General features: G+C 41.5%; 1 protein-coding gene across 7 annotated transcripts in view; it reads left to right on the top strand.

Annotated features, from left to right (window-relative positions):
* The window catches only part of EBF2 (EBF transcription factor 2), a 202060-nt gene extending 190180 nt beyond the window's left edge, over positions 1-11880 (top strand). For 5 of the 7 annotated variants that reach the window (XM_023216867.3, XM_023216869.2, XM_031935949.1 and 2 more), the window contains 2 exons: positions 4653-4820; positions 11223-11880. In XM_023216867.3, coding sequence (XP_023072635.1) covers positions 4653-4820; positions 11223-11254 — 200 coding nt within the window. In that variant the 3' untranslated portion in view covers positions 11255-11880. The remainder of the gene's footprint in view (positions 1-4652; positions 4821-11222) is intronic. The other 2 variants (XM_023216868.2, XM_031935948.1) reach the window with 1 other exon arrangement.
* Positions 11881-12386: the final 506 nt, after the last annotated feature.

Raw genomic sequence — 12386 nt, 5'->3', positions numbered from 1 at the left:
TTTACTCTTTTTGCTCTCGCACTACTTCAAAAATGGCCAAACAGATGTTTTTTCAATTTTACATACAAACTTCACTTCCTGGCAGTAGCAGTGTGCCAAGTTCCAGCTCAGTGCAAGTTTTTATGGCTGAATTCTAAACCCCTGACAATAGGGGGTTATAATGAAATGCTGACAGACCCCTTAGCTCCAAAAAATGCAATGGCTCAATGCAAAGGAGGATATGTGCCCAGTGAGTTCCAGCTGAGACTATGCAAGCCAATCAATTCTTGTACAAAGAAAAGTGGTTTTTCCTTAACTCCCCATGTTCACAGAGATTTCTGGGCCAGACGTACTTGTCTTTACTTTGGCCCCTATCCATAGAGAGATAGATGTCCAGAGAAACTCTCAATTGGAAGTACATGCAATCAACTTTCCTAAAATGGTTCTCTCTGCAGTCCCAAAAGATTGTCTATTTAACAATCCTGTAACACCCATAGGGACCACTTCTTCCAAAGCAGAATAGCCACCAACCCTATGCAGAGCTTGGGACAGAATCCATACAGGCAGGAATCCAACCTGTCCTCATAGATTCCTACATTATGTTCAGAGCCTTAGATCATGCTCCAGGGTTCAATTGTTTTATAGTTTCAAAAACAAATATTAAGACATTCTCTATTGTAAAATATTAAATGATGATTACAGAAAATGGAGAACGTGTAAAAATAATTTTTAAAAGAACGCATACTCCCACTGTAAGAACAACCTCTTTGAATTCTGATATATTTCTACTTCTTCAGAAAAGAAAAAAAAAGCCTATTAAAATAATAGTATTCTCATTACAGACAACTTGAAAAGCACGTATAGGTAAAAAGGAGGAAAGAAAAATGGCATACTCTGTGTCTATGCGGAGGTAACCGTTGTTAATTTTTGAAGGATCGTCTTCCAGTCATGGATAGATACATTTTGAAAATTGCAGTGTCTGCTCTGATGCACAACTAATGAGATTCTGCCATAAGATCAATGAAAGAGAGGGTGGAAGGAAAGCAGTAAAATTACCAAAGTCCCAGATATGAAGCTGGGCTCCATAAAATCCTTCAGTGATGCAGACCTAGATCGTAAGAATAGGGAACAGAGATATGAGGAGTGGTGTTTGCTTTTAAAAGTTGACTACAATCATCAGGTGTTTCCCAGGAATGTGAGGATTTATTCATCTCTTGCTTTTTTTTTTTTTTTTTTTAATAGGTGGGGTTGGTATTAGAGTAACAGACAACTTTGTTTATAGACAGTACAGCCTTAAATGAAAGAGGAAAGTTAAAATTATTTGTAAATGCTAGTATGTCTATTGCTAAGGATTGTATTATTTATTTCTTCCCAAAGAAATCAAGATTTTCCCTTTTTAAAATGTAATTAACCTTTACTGGTTTCTCCTGCCATGTATTAAAAGTAACACAAGTTTGTTGTAGAAAATTCTGAAGATATGGACAAGTGAAAGCACTACATTTAAGGATATTCATAATCCCGTCAGCCAGAGATACCATTGCTAAAATTTTGGGTGTCTATCACGTCCTTCTAGACTGTTGCTATTTGCATTTCTAAAAATTAAAGGGGGCTTAATATGTGTTATATAATCTGTTTTTTTTTTTCATCTGAAGAGGTGTATATTTCCATGTGATTAAATATTCTACAACACTAGTTTTAATATTGGCATAGCATTCTATTGTATACTAAATACAGTGTACCCTACTGCAGGACACTTAAGTTATTTTCCAATTTTTCATTATTATAAAAATGCCCTTGGACCTATTATTTTTGGCACAGTCATGACTATCTCTTTGGGATTAATTTCTAGAGATTAAATTAGTGGGTCAAAGGATGTGCACATTTTAAAATACTTTGATATATATTGCCAAAGACCCTCCAGAGAGGTTAATTCTTCCCTCAGAAAAGAAAGAATATTATATATGTCCCCGCCCTGTTAATTTTTTCTTTTTCTATTTAGTAAGTGGAAAATAAGATCTTGTTACTGTTTTAATTAGCATTTTGTTACAAATCAGTTTGATTGTTTCTATATGAGTCTCTCTTGGTCATTTTTATTCCTGATTTTCTTTTTTTGTGTCCTTTGCTTATTTTTCTCTTGAGGTGTTTTTCTTTTTCCAATTAGGAAAACTTATGAGCTATTGAGGATATAAGCATATCTAAATAAGTATTGCAAATATTTTTCTTAATCCGTCATTCGCCTTTTTGTGTTTGTTGCAGAAGTTTTTCATTATGCAGCAAATCTATCTTGTAAACTTCTCACCATCCTAATAGCTTCACTAGCACTTTTACAATTTTGCTTTTAAAAATAACTCTTTAATCTACTTAGATTTATTTTGGTGTTCAACAGGAAAAAGTACTCTAAACTTAGTGTTCAAATGGTTAGTGTATTTTTCCATGCATTTATTTTCCTACTAATATGAAATGTCACCTTTATTAAGTATTAATTCCCGTCTATACCCAGGTCTGTTTCTGAACTTTTTTTTGCTGTAAAGATTTGTCTGCCTATTTCTGTGCTAGTACAATGCTGATTTCACTGACAAAGATAAGTGCCTCTTACTACTTAAAAAAAGATTTTAAACAAAACTTCCTGTCTTTTACAGCGTTATTGTTTTTTGAAACAGATAAACATAGTAATTGTGTTTGCTGAAATGCAATTCCTTTCGGTATTTTTATTATAGTTGCACTGAATTTTAAATTCATTTGAATGCATTTTGGCATTTTTACAAAATTGTAAGAAATGTTTAAAACGGACATGTGCTTACTCAACTCTGCAACAATTCCTCCACGTCACTTCGTAAAGCTTGAGGTGTTTCCTCTCCCACTGCAAGGGAACCATTTTTGATCTAATGGGCCCTAGTTTCCGTTGAAATCTGCTATTAGAAAATAATTATCTGTACTAGTGAGTCATTTGCTGAATATAAATGGAATGGAGTATGTGTGAATGCCTGATTCACATTATACAAACCTCTTCAATGATGATGTCTGAAAGGAGGCTCTGCTGCTGTAGACAGCATTTGGGGGACCGTGGTAGAATAAGGGCCCCCTAAGTCCCAGCTTTTCTTTGGCCTCTAATTCTGTACCTTAGAGAAAATGAAAAGTTGGGGATTTTTTGCTTGTGGACGTTTTTGTCTTTTGTTTTTCTATTTCACTAATGCCAAACCCAAGGCTAGAAGAGATTTTGCTCAGAACCACGAGTAACACCCACTCCTCATGCTTAACCCTGTGTCCTATCTTCTTATGTGAATTAACCCAACAGTGTTTTTATTCATTTACATACTCAAGTATTACATTCTTCCAGAACTTTGTTCTCCTTTCCAATTTCTTTCTTTTAATCCATATTTGAGGAAAGACAGATGTACTCAGATGCATAGCTCCTTAAATCAAGACTACTTTAAGGATAAGTTTTTAGAGAAAGCTCTCCTTTTGAAGTCTTTGGATTTTAGTTCAGCGATAAAAGACATCATATGGGACTTGTGCTATTTAAGTGTTTTATACAGGCAATTGGGTAGACTTGGCCCAAAATATATTTTTATAGGGAGGGAGGGGAAATGAGGGTGGAGTCATCCATGGACATCAGAACATTTGACCTTCAATTCACCTTGTACTTGGTTGTTCAGTCATACGTCTCGCCCACGTCCTCACTTTCAAATTTATTTTGAAGGACAGTTGGTACATTGAAAACACGAAGCAAGAAATAGCACTGCTCGGCTTGGTCATTAGGCTCCAACAATACTTTTATCAAGTCATGTGACTCGGACAGTTGAGAATTCTGGGAATTATGCTAACACAAGTGCCTAAAACTATCAGGTGATATATTTAAGAGTTTTGCCCTTGTGTGCTCTAGTTTACCCCTTTCTTAAGTTGAACATAGAAGGTAAAATTGTCGTCTTGCATGATGTAACTTGGCGGAGTATCTGACATTAAGAGGTGGGGTACTTCATCGTGTAAATTGTTTTTATTTTTCTTAGAAATTACTTGTCTTCCCTTAAGTCATTTTAATGTTAATACCACTAATATTGGTGTTTTTTTCTAAACATGTCAGGGGAGGCCAACTTGCAGCTATATTTCCCAAGAGCACTGAAAGTACGGGAGAGGGAGACAATTTTCTGAATGTTAATAAACTTTTACATTTAATGAGGATATGGCCCATAGAGATGGTACTCTCAGAGAAGACGTTAACCCTACAGACCAAACCTCTGGAGCCTTAGGAGTTACCGGGAAAGCACATAGCTCCCAAATAGGACTTTTTTTGTAGGGTGTAAAAGTGATTTCCATTGCTGGGTAGAGTTGATGATTTTTCAGGCATGTTTGGCCTCAGTCTTCTCTCTTGCCAAGCTGCTGCTTGTGAATGAAGACCTGTTCCAACATCACTTCCTGAAGCTGCCTTCCCGACTCTCCCAAGCATTGGGTACCTTCCTCTAATAGCATCATTACCATATTGTTTTATGTGTCTGTTCCTCCCACTGGACAGGGTGGCAATGTTGTCACATTCAACTTTTTTTTTTTTTTTTTTTAAATCCCTGCAATCTGGAACAATGCCGGGAAACTAATAATTTCTCAATAAAGTTGTGCCAAATATGTGAACGGAAGGAAGATCTTAATTTGTAAACGAGGATTGTGCATTTGCTTTCCAGTCATGTCATCGAGTCCCACCGTCGGGTCTTCCAGCACATCCTCCATCCTCCCATTTTCCTCTTCAGTTTTTCCTGCTGTCAAACAGAAGAGTGCCTTTGCCCCTGTCATCAGGCCCCAAGGCTCCCCTTCACCTGCCTGCTCCAGTGGCAATGGAAATGGATTCAGAGGTAAGTGAGGGTTCTATTTTGGGGTTACACATGACACAATGTACCATAGGATTGGCAAAGTAAGAGCAAACAGCACATCATTGTATAGCTCAGCTGTTTACCTGCAAAGAGATGCTTTGCTGTTCTCATCATGGGACATAAATGGCTTATACAGTCAGGCGAGTGCACCATCTAAAAGCAAGATGGGGCTAGGCATGGTGGCTCATGCCTGTAATCCCAGCACTTTGGGAGGCTAAGGCAGGTGGATCACTTGGAGGTCAGGAGTTTGAGACCAGCCTGGCCAACATGGTAAAACCCTGTGTCTACTTAAAATACAAAAATTAGCTGGGTGTGGTTGTGGGTGCCTGTAATCCTAGCTACTTGAGAGGCTGAGGCAGGAGAATTGCTTGAACCGGGGAGGTGGAGGTTGCAGGGAGCCGAGATCACGCCATTGCACGCCAGCCTGGGCAACAAGAGCAAAACTCCATCTCAAAAAATACTAAAAGTTTTTTAAAAAGCAAGATCGGGGAAAACAGACATCAGTAAACTCTGCAGGCAATGGAATTAACCATGGTAGAGCCATACATACAATTGAGGAGTGTCTGGACTTCCCAGCCCTATGCTGTCCACAGGGCCATTCTGCTATCTCTCAGAAAATGCCCAGTCACCCCATGGGATACCACGTGGTGCTTTCTGCTTACCTAATCCGCTTGCCATCACGGCCTCTTGGCACACATGGACAGGAGCCAGCAGGAGCAACCAACAAGTTCTGAGAATTCTGGTTACATGCAAGTCAAATTGATAGCAGGTGCCTAATTAGGGGGTTGTGGAGAATAGAAAGAAAAGATATACCGTTTCTAAGAACAAAAATTATCCATCAAACCCATTTTTGAGCAATGTTCTAAAATATAATATGGCATGATATAACACAAATGTGATGAATATATGAAAATCAAATCATCTCATCATGGACTGGAGGCAGCCGACAGCAAAAGAACAAATTGGAAACTGCTGAGGACTGGGGCTCGCCGGCAACCCACATTATTTTTAGGCTGCTCCTCTCGTGTCTTGGCAAGAAAATATTTACAACAAGCAGGGTTGGGTAAAACGAAAAAGGGAAGAGGTTTCATTAACCCCTCATGGATCAAAGGCTGTGAGGTCAGCAGTGCTTTATGGGGAAACTTGGATGGGCTGCATTGTCCTTGGGATGGCATCTGCCTGGTGGTGGTTTGATGATGATAGAGTAGAGTGTAGGCTCTTAATTCTTTTGGGACACCTGTGAGAGGTCATTCTCTTGTGGCTGAGCAGAGCTCTGGGAGGTACGTTAGCTTCCTGAGCCATCGAAACACTGGAAATGGTGGTGTCTTCTGGAAGTCAAGTGACTCGACAGAGAAACTGACAAAACCAGAATGGAAAACCCAGCACTCAGAAACATTGTTGAAAATTGTTTTACTTCTAACTAGACGAAGCAGCTGGGTCTATATGCCACCCAATGTGTGGGTAGTTGGAAACATCTGGAAATTTCATGGATTTTTTTGGCAGGGATTTTCACCCAGATGTCTAATTCATAGAGAAATAGGCTGAGCCTGTATCTAAGTGTCTCCACCTGCCCCGTCTTTCATCAAAGACCAGTGGTTTCCATCCCATCCTTAGGGGATGTGCCCCGAGTTTTCTCCATGATGCCTTCATCTCCAGACAGGGAAATGAAGACGATAGCTCAATATTCACTGTACTTTCCTTCCTCTTCCCCGTGACCTCTTCAGTGTTGATGTTTCTTTCTAAGTTCTCTGGTTTTATTCATTGACCTTAACCGGAGTAGAGGCCTAGCAAGTCTTACTGGCAAAACGCAGATAGCAGACGAAGGAGGGGTGCAGACTTTCCTCCGCATTGGACAGGAGGAAGACAGGATAGGTGCGGCCCTTTCCTCATTCCTGGCCACTTAACACATAGGTTCAGGTTTACTTAAAGGAGAAAAGGATACTTGACTTTCACCGGTCACCCTTTCCCCACCTCCTCTCTCAACGTGGAGCTGGTTGTCTCAGATCTTCTGTTGTACCCAGCTCTCAGCCTACAGTGTGGCCAGGACAAGCTGCTGCTTCTTTTTTTTTTTTTTTGAGACGGAGTCTCGCTCTGTCGCCCGGGCTGGAGGGCAGGGGCCGGATCTCAGCTCACTGCAAGCTCCGCCTCCCGGGTTTACGCCATTTCCTCCTGCCTCAGCCTCCGGAGTAGCTGGGACTGCAGGCGCCCGCCACCCCGCCCGGCTAGTTTTTTGCATTTTTTAGTAGAGACGGGGTTTCACCGGGTAAGCCAGGATGGTCTCGATCTCCTGACCTCGTGATCCGCCCGTCTCGGCCTCCCAAAGTGCTGGGATTACAGGCTTGAGCCACCGCGCCCGGCAGTTTCTTACAGACTCCAGGGCCTGTCATCCCCACCCCACCTCTTGCTGCATGCCCAAGGCTCCTGTGGTGTTACTGAAGTCAGGTTTGAGTCAGCCCAAAGAGCTGGAAGGAAACCTTGCTGATTCTTAGTGAGGTTCCCTTTGAGGGCAGCTGCAGCAGAAACAGAAGACCCTCTCCAGGGTCCCCAGCCACACAAACTTCTGGTTACCACCCCTCAGGGTGCTCAGGCTGCGCAGCACGTTCTTGATAGGTTTATAGGAGCAGTGAATTGGTGAGTTGCATGTAGGCACAGGCTCTAGGCTCTAGGCTCTAGCTTCATTTCTAGAGTCATTGCAAAGTTCCAAACCTCATTTGAATCCTTCAGTTCCCTCCACATTCCTCTGGTGATTTGAACCTTTAAAAGAAGAAGGGGCCAGGTGTGGTGGCACACACCTATAGTCCCAGGTACTTGGGAGGCTGAGGCAGGAGGATTGCTTGAGCCCGGACTGTGCAACATAGCGAGACCCCCATCTCTAAAAGATTTTTTTTTTAAAGTTTTTATAGGTGTTTTTTAAAAAGAAAATTTCATTAATTTTGGGGGTACAGATGGTTTTTGATTACATGGATAAATTCTTTACTGGTGATTTGAGATTTCATTGCACCAGTTACCTTAGCAGTATACACTGTAGCCCATATGTAGTCTTTTTAAAATTTTGGAGTAGGTTGGGGAGGAGAAAAATAGAAGCACCTGTCAATTTAGGGCAGTAGCCTAAAAAGAAATTGCAAAAAAAAAAAAAAAAAAAAAAAAAAAAAAAAAAAAAAAAAAAAAAACTATGAAAATATCAAGTGAGGTATGGAGAAATAACAGAGAATCCTGAGGACAACCTCAAAGAGTATTAGCCACGGAAAGAACGCCGGCCACAATCTCACCAGTCGTGTGTTGAGTTCTAGTTCAGCTCTTTCCAGGCTGTGTCAATCTGTGCATTCCCTTATCCTCTCAGAGCCTCAGTTTCCCAGTCTATTAAATAGAAAATCGACAGCTATCCCCAAAGGTTGTTGCGGACTAATTTTTGTGAAGAACTAGGCAAGGTAACAGATATTTCCTACAGCCTGGCTGAGAGGAGGCGAGGGTTCACAAAGGATGCCCTCAGAGGCCTTACCTTCTGCTCTTCCTCATTTTAGACCAGGTGTATGGAAGCTCAGCGTCCAGCATTGTGAAGTTCCCTTGAGTACAGAGAGGGAGGAAACGAAGCTGACATTTAATGCACAGTCACTAAAAACAACAACAAAAATCCTGGGATCTCAGAGGCCTGCTGGACAGGGAGCTCCATCTCTTTAGAGATACAGTGCGAGGGTGACAATGTGGGCTGAGTGCCTGGGTGATCGCAGGCTGGGGAGGGGCCCTTCTCTAGACTTCATTGCCTGCAAAGGCATGTGCCACCCACACTCTCCGAGGCTTGCTAACTATCCTGAGCACTACAGGCAAGGTGCCGAACTGAGTGCCTTAAGAGAATTATGCCTAAGTCAAAGTCATGCCATTATCACCATTCTTAGTTAAGCAGTTTACCCAAGGCCACACAGGAAGAGTCTGATGACTTGAACCCAGACATGTGGACTCCAGAGCTTGTGCTCTGGCAGCCCACTGTGCCTCCATGGACAATGAGAGTGAAATTCTTATCTTTACCCTATACCCATACCTACTTTCCACCTGGTTCAAAGGGAGATAATTGCTTTCTGTCTGTTGGCTATGGTTTCTACAAGCAAAAAGTCAGAGTCCCCACCTAGCAGAGATCAAGCCTACCCAGTCTGGATGTAGGACTAGGAGGAAGGGATATATCTCAAATCTGTTCTTTTCTGTCATTCAGGGGATCTTGTTCTTTGAGCACCTCTGCTGTTCTATGAGCCCCTTTGGTATCTCTCTGAGCACGCAGAAAAGGAAGGGGCTGAGGATTTTTCTTTTTGAGACAGGGTCTCACTCTGTCACACAGGTTGTAGCACAGTGGTGCCATCATGGCTTACTGCAGCCTTGACCTCCTGGGCTCAATAAGAGATTCTCTTACCTCAGCCTCCTGAGTAGCTGAGACTATAGGCATGTACCACCATGCCTGGCTAAGTTTTGTATTTTTTGTAGAGATGGGTTTTCGTCATGTTGCTCAGGCTGGTCTTGAACTCCTGGGCTCAAGTGATCCTCCCATCTCAGCCTCCTAAAGAGCTGGGATTACAGGCATCAGCCACCGTGCCGAGTCAGGAGTTTTAAATATAATAGACAAATTGAAGTTCAGAATGTGAGTCAGAATTCCATGCCAGAGAGCTCCACATACAGCATGGTTCCACCTTCTACCTCATTTATCAGCTGCTTCCAGTTGATGAGTATAGATTGTCGAGATAATATTACACACTACGTGTCTGATTCCTTTTCCAGCTCCCTCCAGGAAAAAAAAGAAAAAAACCTCCTACACTCTGGGATAATTACTAGGGTTGCTATATCTCCAAGTCATCAGGGAGTGTCCAGAATTGAACCGCCTTTATTGAAAAGTTACATTGATTCAATATATAGTAATACAGGCAAAAATAATTAAGGCTTTGCTAGCTGTGTAAGACCTTAATCCAGATCTCACAAACATTCAATAAAGGCTGCATGGGCAGGGAAATAGACGGCTGACAATTTTGCCCGAGAGGACTAGCTGATGTGGATAAAAGGGGCAGAGAAAGAGTTGGAAGCGTTGAGAAAAGCAGAGAGAATTTCAGCCATTTGCGTGGAAGCTTAGTAAGCAACACTCAGCAAAATGCTTCTATTATATTGACTAATTCCTTAGATGCAATGTAGATAGATAGTAAAATGCAAAGGATCAAATTCTAGATATGATTTTAAAGGCTCTGATGCAAGGAAACTAGCCTGCCATTTTCCAAGGATGTGAAAATCCCACGGGCTCATCCTCTGAAAGCCAAGGCTGGCGGAATACATTTTGCTGTGGGATTTTTCCACATTGTGCTGGTGCTGCTTTATTTGCCACATCTAGGGAAACCCTGGGAAGTGATTCCACCCAGAGAGGCATTGTCTGAATCCTCTTGGCCCGATGGAGGGAGAAAGAATTGGATTACTCCATTTATATAGGGTGATGAAGAGTAGGAATTGGGGGCTGAGCACGGTGGCTCATGCCTGTAATCCCAACATTTTGGGAGGCTGAGGTGGATGAATCACCTGAGGCCAGGAGTTCAAGACCAACCTGGCCAACATGGCAAAACCCCATTCTCTACTAAAAATGCAAAAATTCACCAGGCGTGGTGGCATGCACCTATGGTCCCAGCTACTCAGGAGGCGGAGGCTGAGGCAGGAGAATCACTTGAACCTGGGAGGTTTCAGTGAGCCGAGATGGCCCCGCTGCACTCCAGCCTGGGTGACAGAAAAAGATTCCACCTCAAAAAAGAAGAGTGGGAATTAAGGAACTAAATGAAGTCTTCTATTACAGTCATCAGCATTCATTTGCAATGAGCATCAGACATGAGCAGTGAGCACCAAAGGAAGATGAGCTAATTAAAAAAAAAAAAAAAAAAAAAAAATGCACTCACCAAAGAAGTGAAGGGTAGATAAAAAGTTTGATTTGTTATCAACGATGCCCTGGTCAATCAACAGGCTCAGCACCTGGAAGTTCCTTTCCTGTTCCAACTAAGTGATTTGGAGGAGTATAATCTGGAAATTATTTTAGTCGAATAAAAAAATATATCATGCATATATTACAGTTTAACTTACATGTTTACATCTGTTGTCTCATTTATACAACCCGTTAGTATAAAACAAAACGTAACTCCTGGCCTCCCAGGCAAAACTTCATCAAGGTTTCCTTGTACTTCGGTGATTCCATAAGGCTTCAGTGCCTTTAATGGGCTGTCTGCTAGGAGAACCGGTCCTCATATCAGCTGAGGGCACTGTGTCCTTGAATGGCATCAGACTCTATCATTCCCATCCCCTGCCCCTCACTCCGTGTCATAGCCTTAGACATAAAAAGTTCCCAAGTCTCATTCCTGTGCCACTCTTTCCTTGCAGCCATGACCGGACTTGTTGTACCCCCAATGTAAAGAAGAACCGCTTTCTTATAGCACAAAACTACTTACTCTGATGGACCAATAATGAAGAAAGCACTATGAGCTCTTACGGGGGTGTAGTGGTGCCCCCACATGAACACGATGGACACCCTTGGGTCTGCAAGGAGCCGACATCTTACTTGGTCCCACGTCCTCCTATAGCTCTGACGGTGGCTACACAAACTGACCCTCTTGGGGACAAGGACAAAAGGTGTCATTGACGTAGTCAGTGCTAAGAGCAGAAATGCAATTCTTTGTTACGAACATTATGAAAACCACCTTCCTATGTTTGTAAAATATTGAAGAAAAAATTGGCAAACAATTAATGCTTAATATTTTGGATACTATTTGTTTTTCTTTGTAGGAAAAAAAAGTTGAAAGTTTCTATTTTCTATGAAGCCTTTCAGATACCAATTTAGTTTATGCAGAAAAAAATTGAACAAAACAGGGTACCAGCATGGAAGACTTTCTTAAAACGCAACCTGAATTGAATGATGAAATGTTGTATGTGTGTTTGCTTATAGCTTAATCTCTAAAAAAAAAAAAAAAAACAAAAAAAAGGGAAAAATTTTAAAATGTTTTACAATTATTTAAATAAATAAACGTGTAACTTATTGTAAGTAGAGGTAGAAATTAAGACCTTTTTTTTGGAAGAGAGAGGGATTTCTCTTCCTGATGTAAAATGAAAATGATGCAAACATGTAGTAACAAGTTTTAAAGGTGTGTGATTATTACTGCAGTTACTTACTAGACTCTTATCCCCTGTCCTGCACCCCCTCCTTTTCCATCATTTTATTGACCCAAGGGCAAGAACATGTAGATTCCCACAGAACAACCTAATGCAGAAACAGAGACTCTAGCACATGCACACACAAATACTCCAACCCATCAATTCATTCCCAGTTCCGTCTGATTTCTAAATAGTCCACACTCTGTGAATATTTTTTTAAAATTCATATTATTAGTTTTCAACATTCTCCCCTGAGCAGTCCAGAGAATTCCCATCTTTGCGTGTGTCTCAGGCTTTCAGCATCCCAAGGAAAGAAGCGTCTCACCTTCTAGCAGAGCCAAAACCACAGACTTCCTTAACCAAGGGACCCTTTGGGAATTCCTCACCAGAACCCCA

This window comes from Piliocolobus tephrosceles, chromosome 7 (genome assembly GCF_002776525.5).
Source record: "Piliocolobus tephrosceles isolate RC106 chromosome 7, ASM277652v3, whole genome shotgun sequence".
Taxonomy (NCBI): Eukaryota; Metazoa; Chordata; class Mammalia; order Primates; family Cercopithecidae; genus Piliocolobus; species Piliocolobus tephrosceles.
Note: the sequence above shows the minus strand (reverse complement) of the source record. Positions and strands in the feature narration are given on the sequence as shown.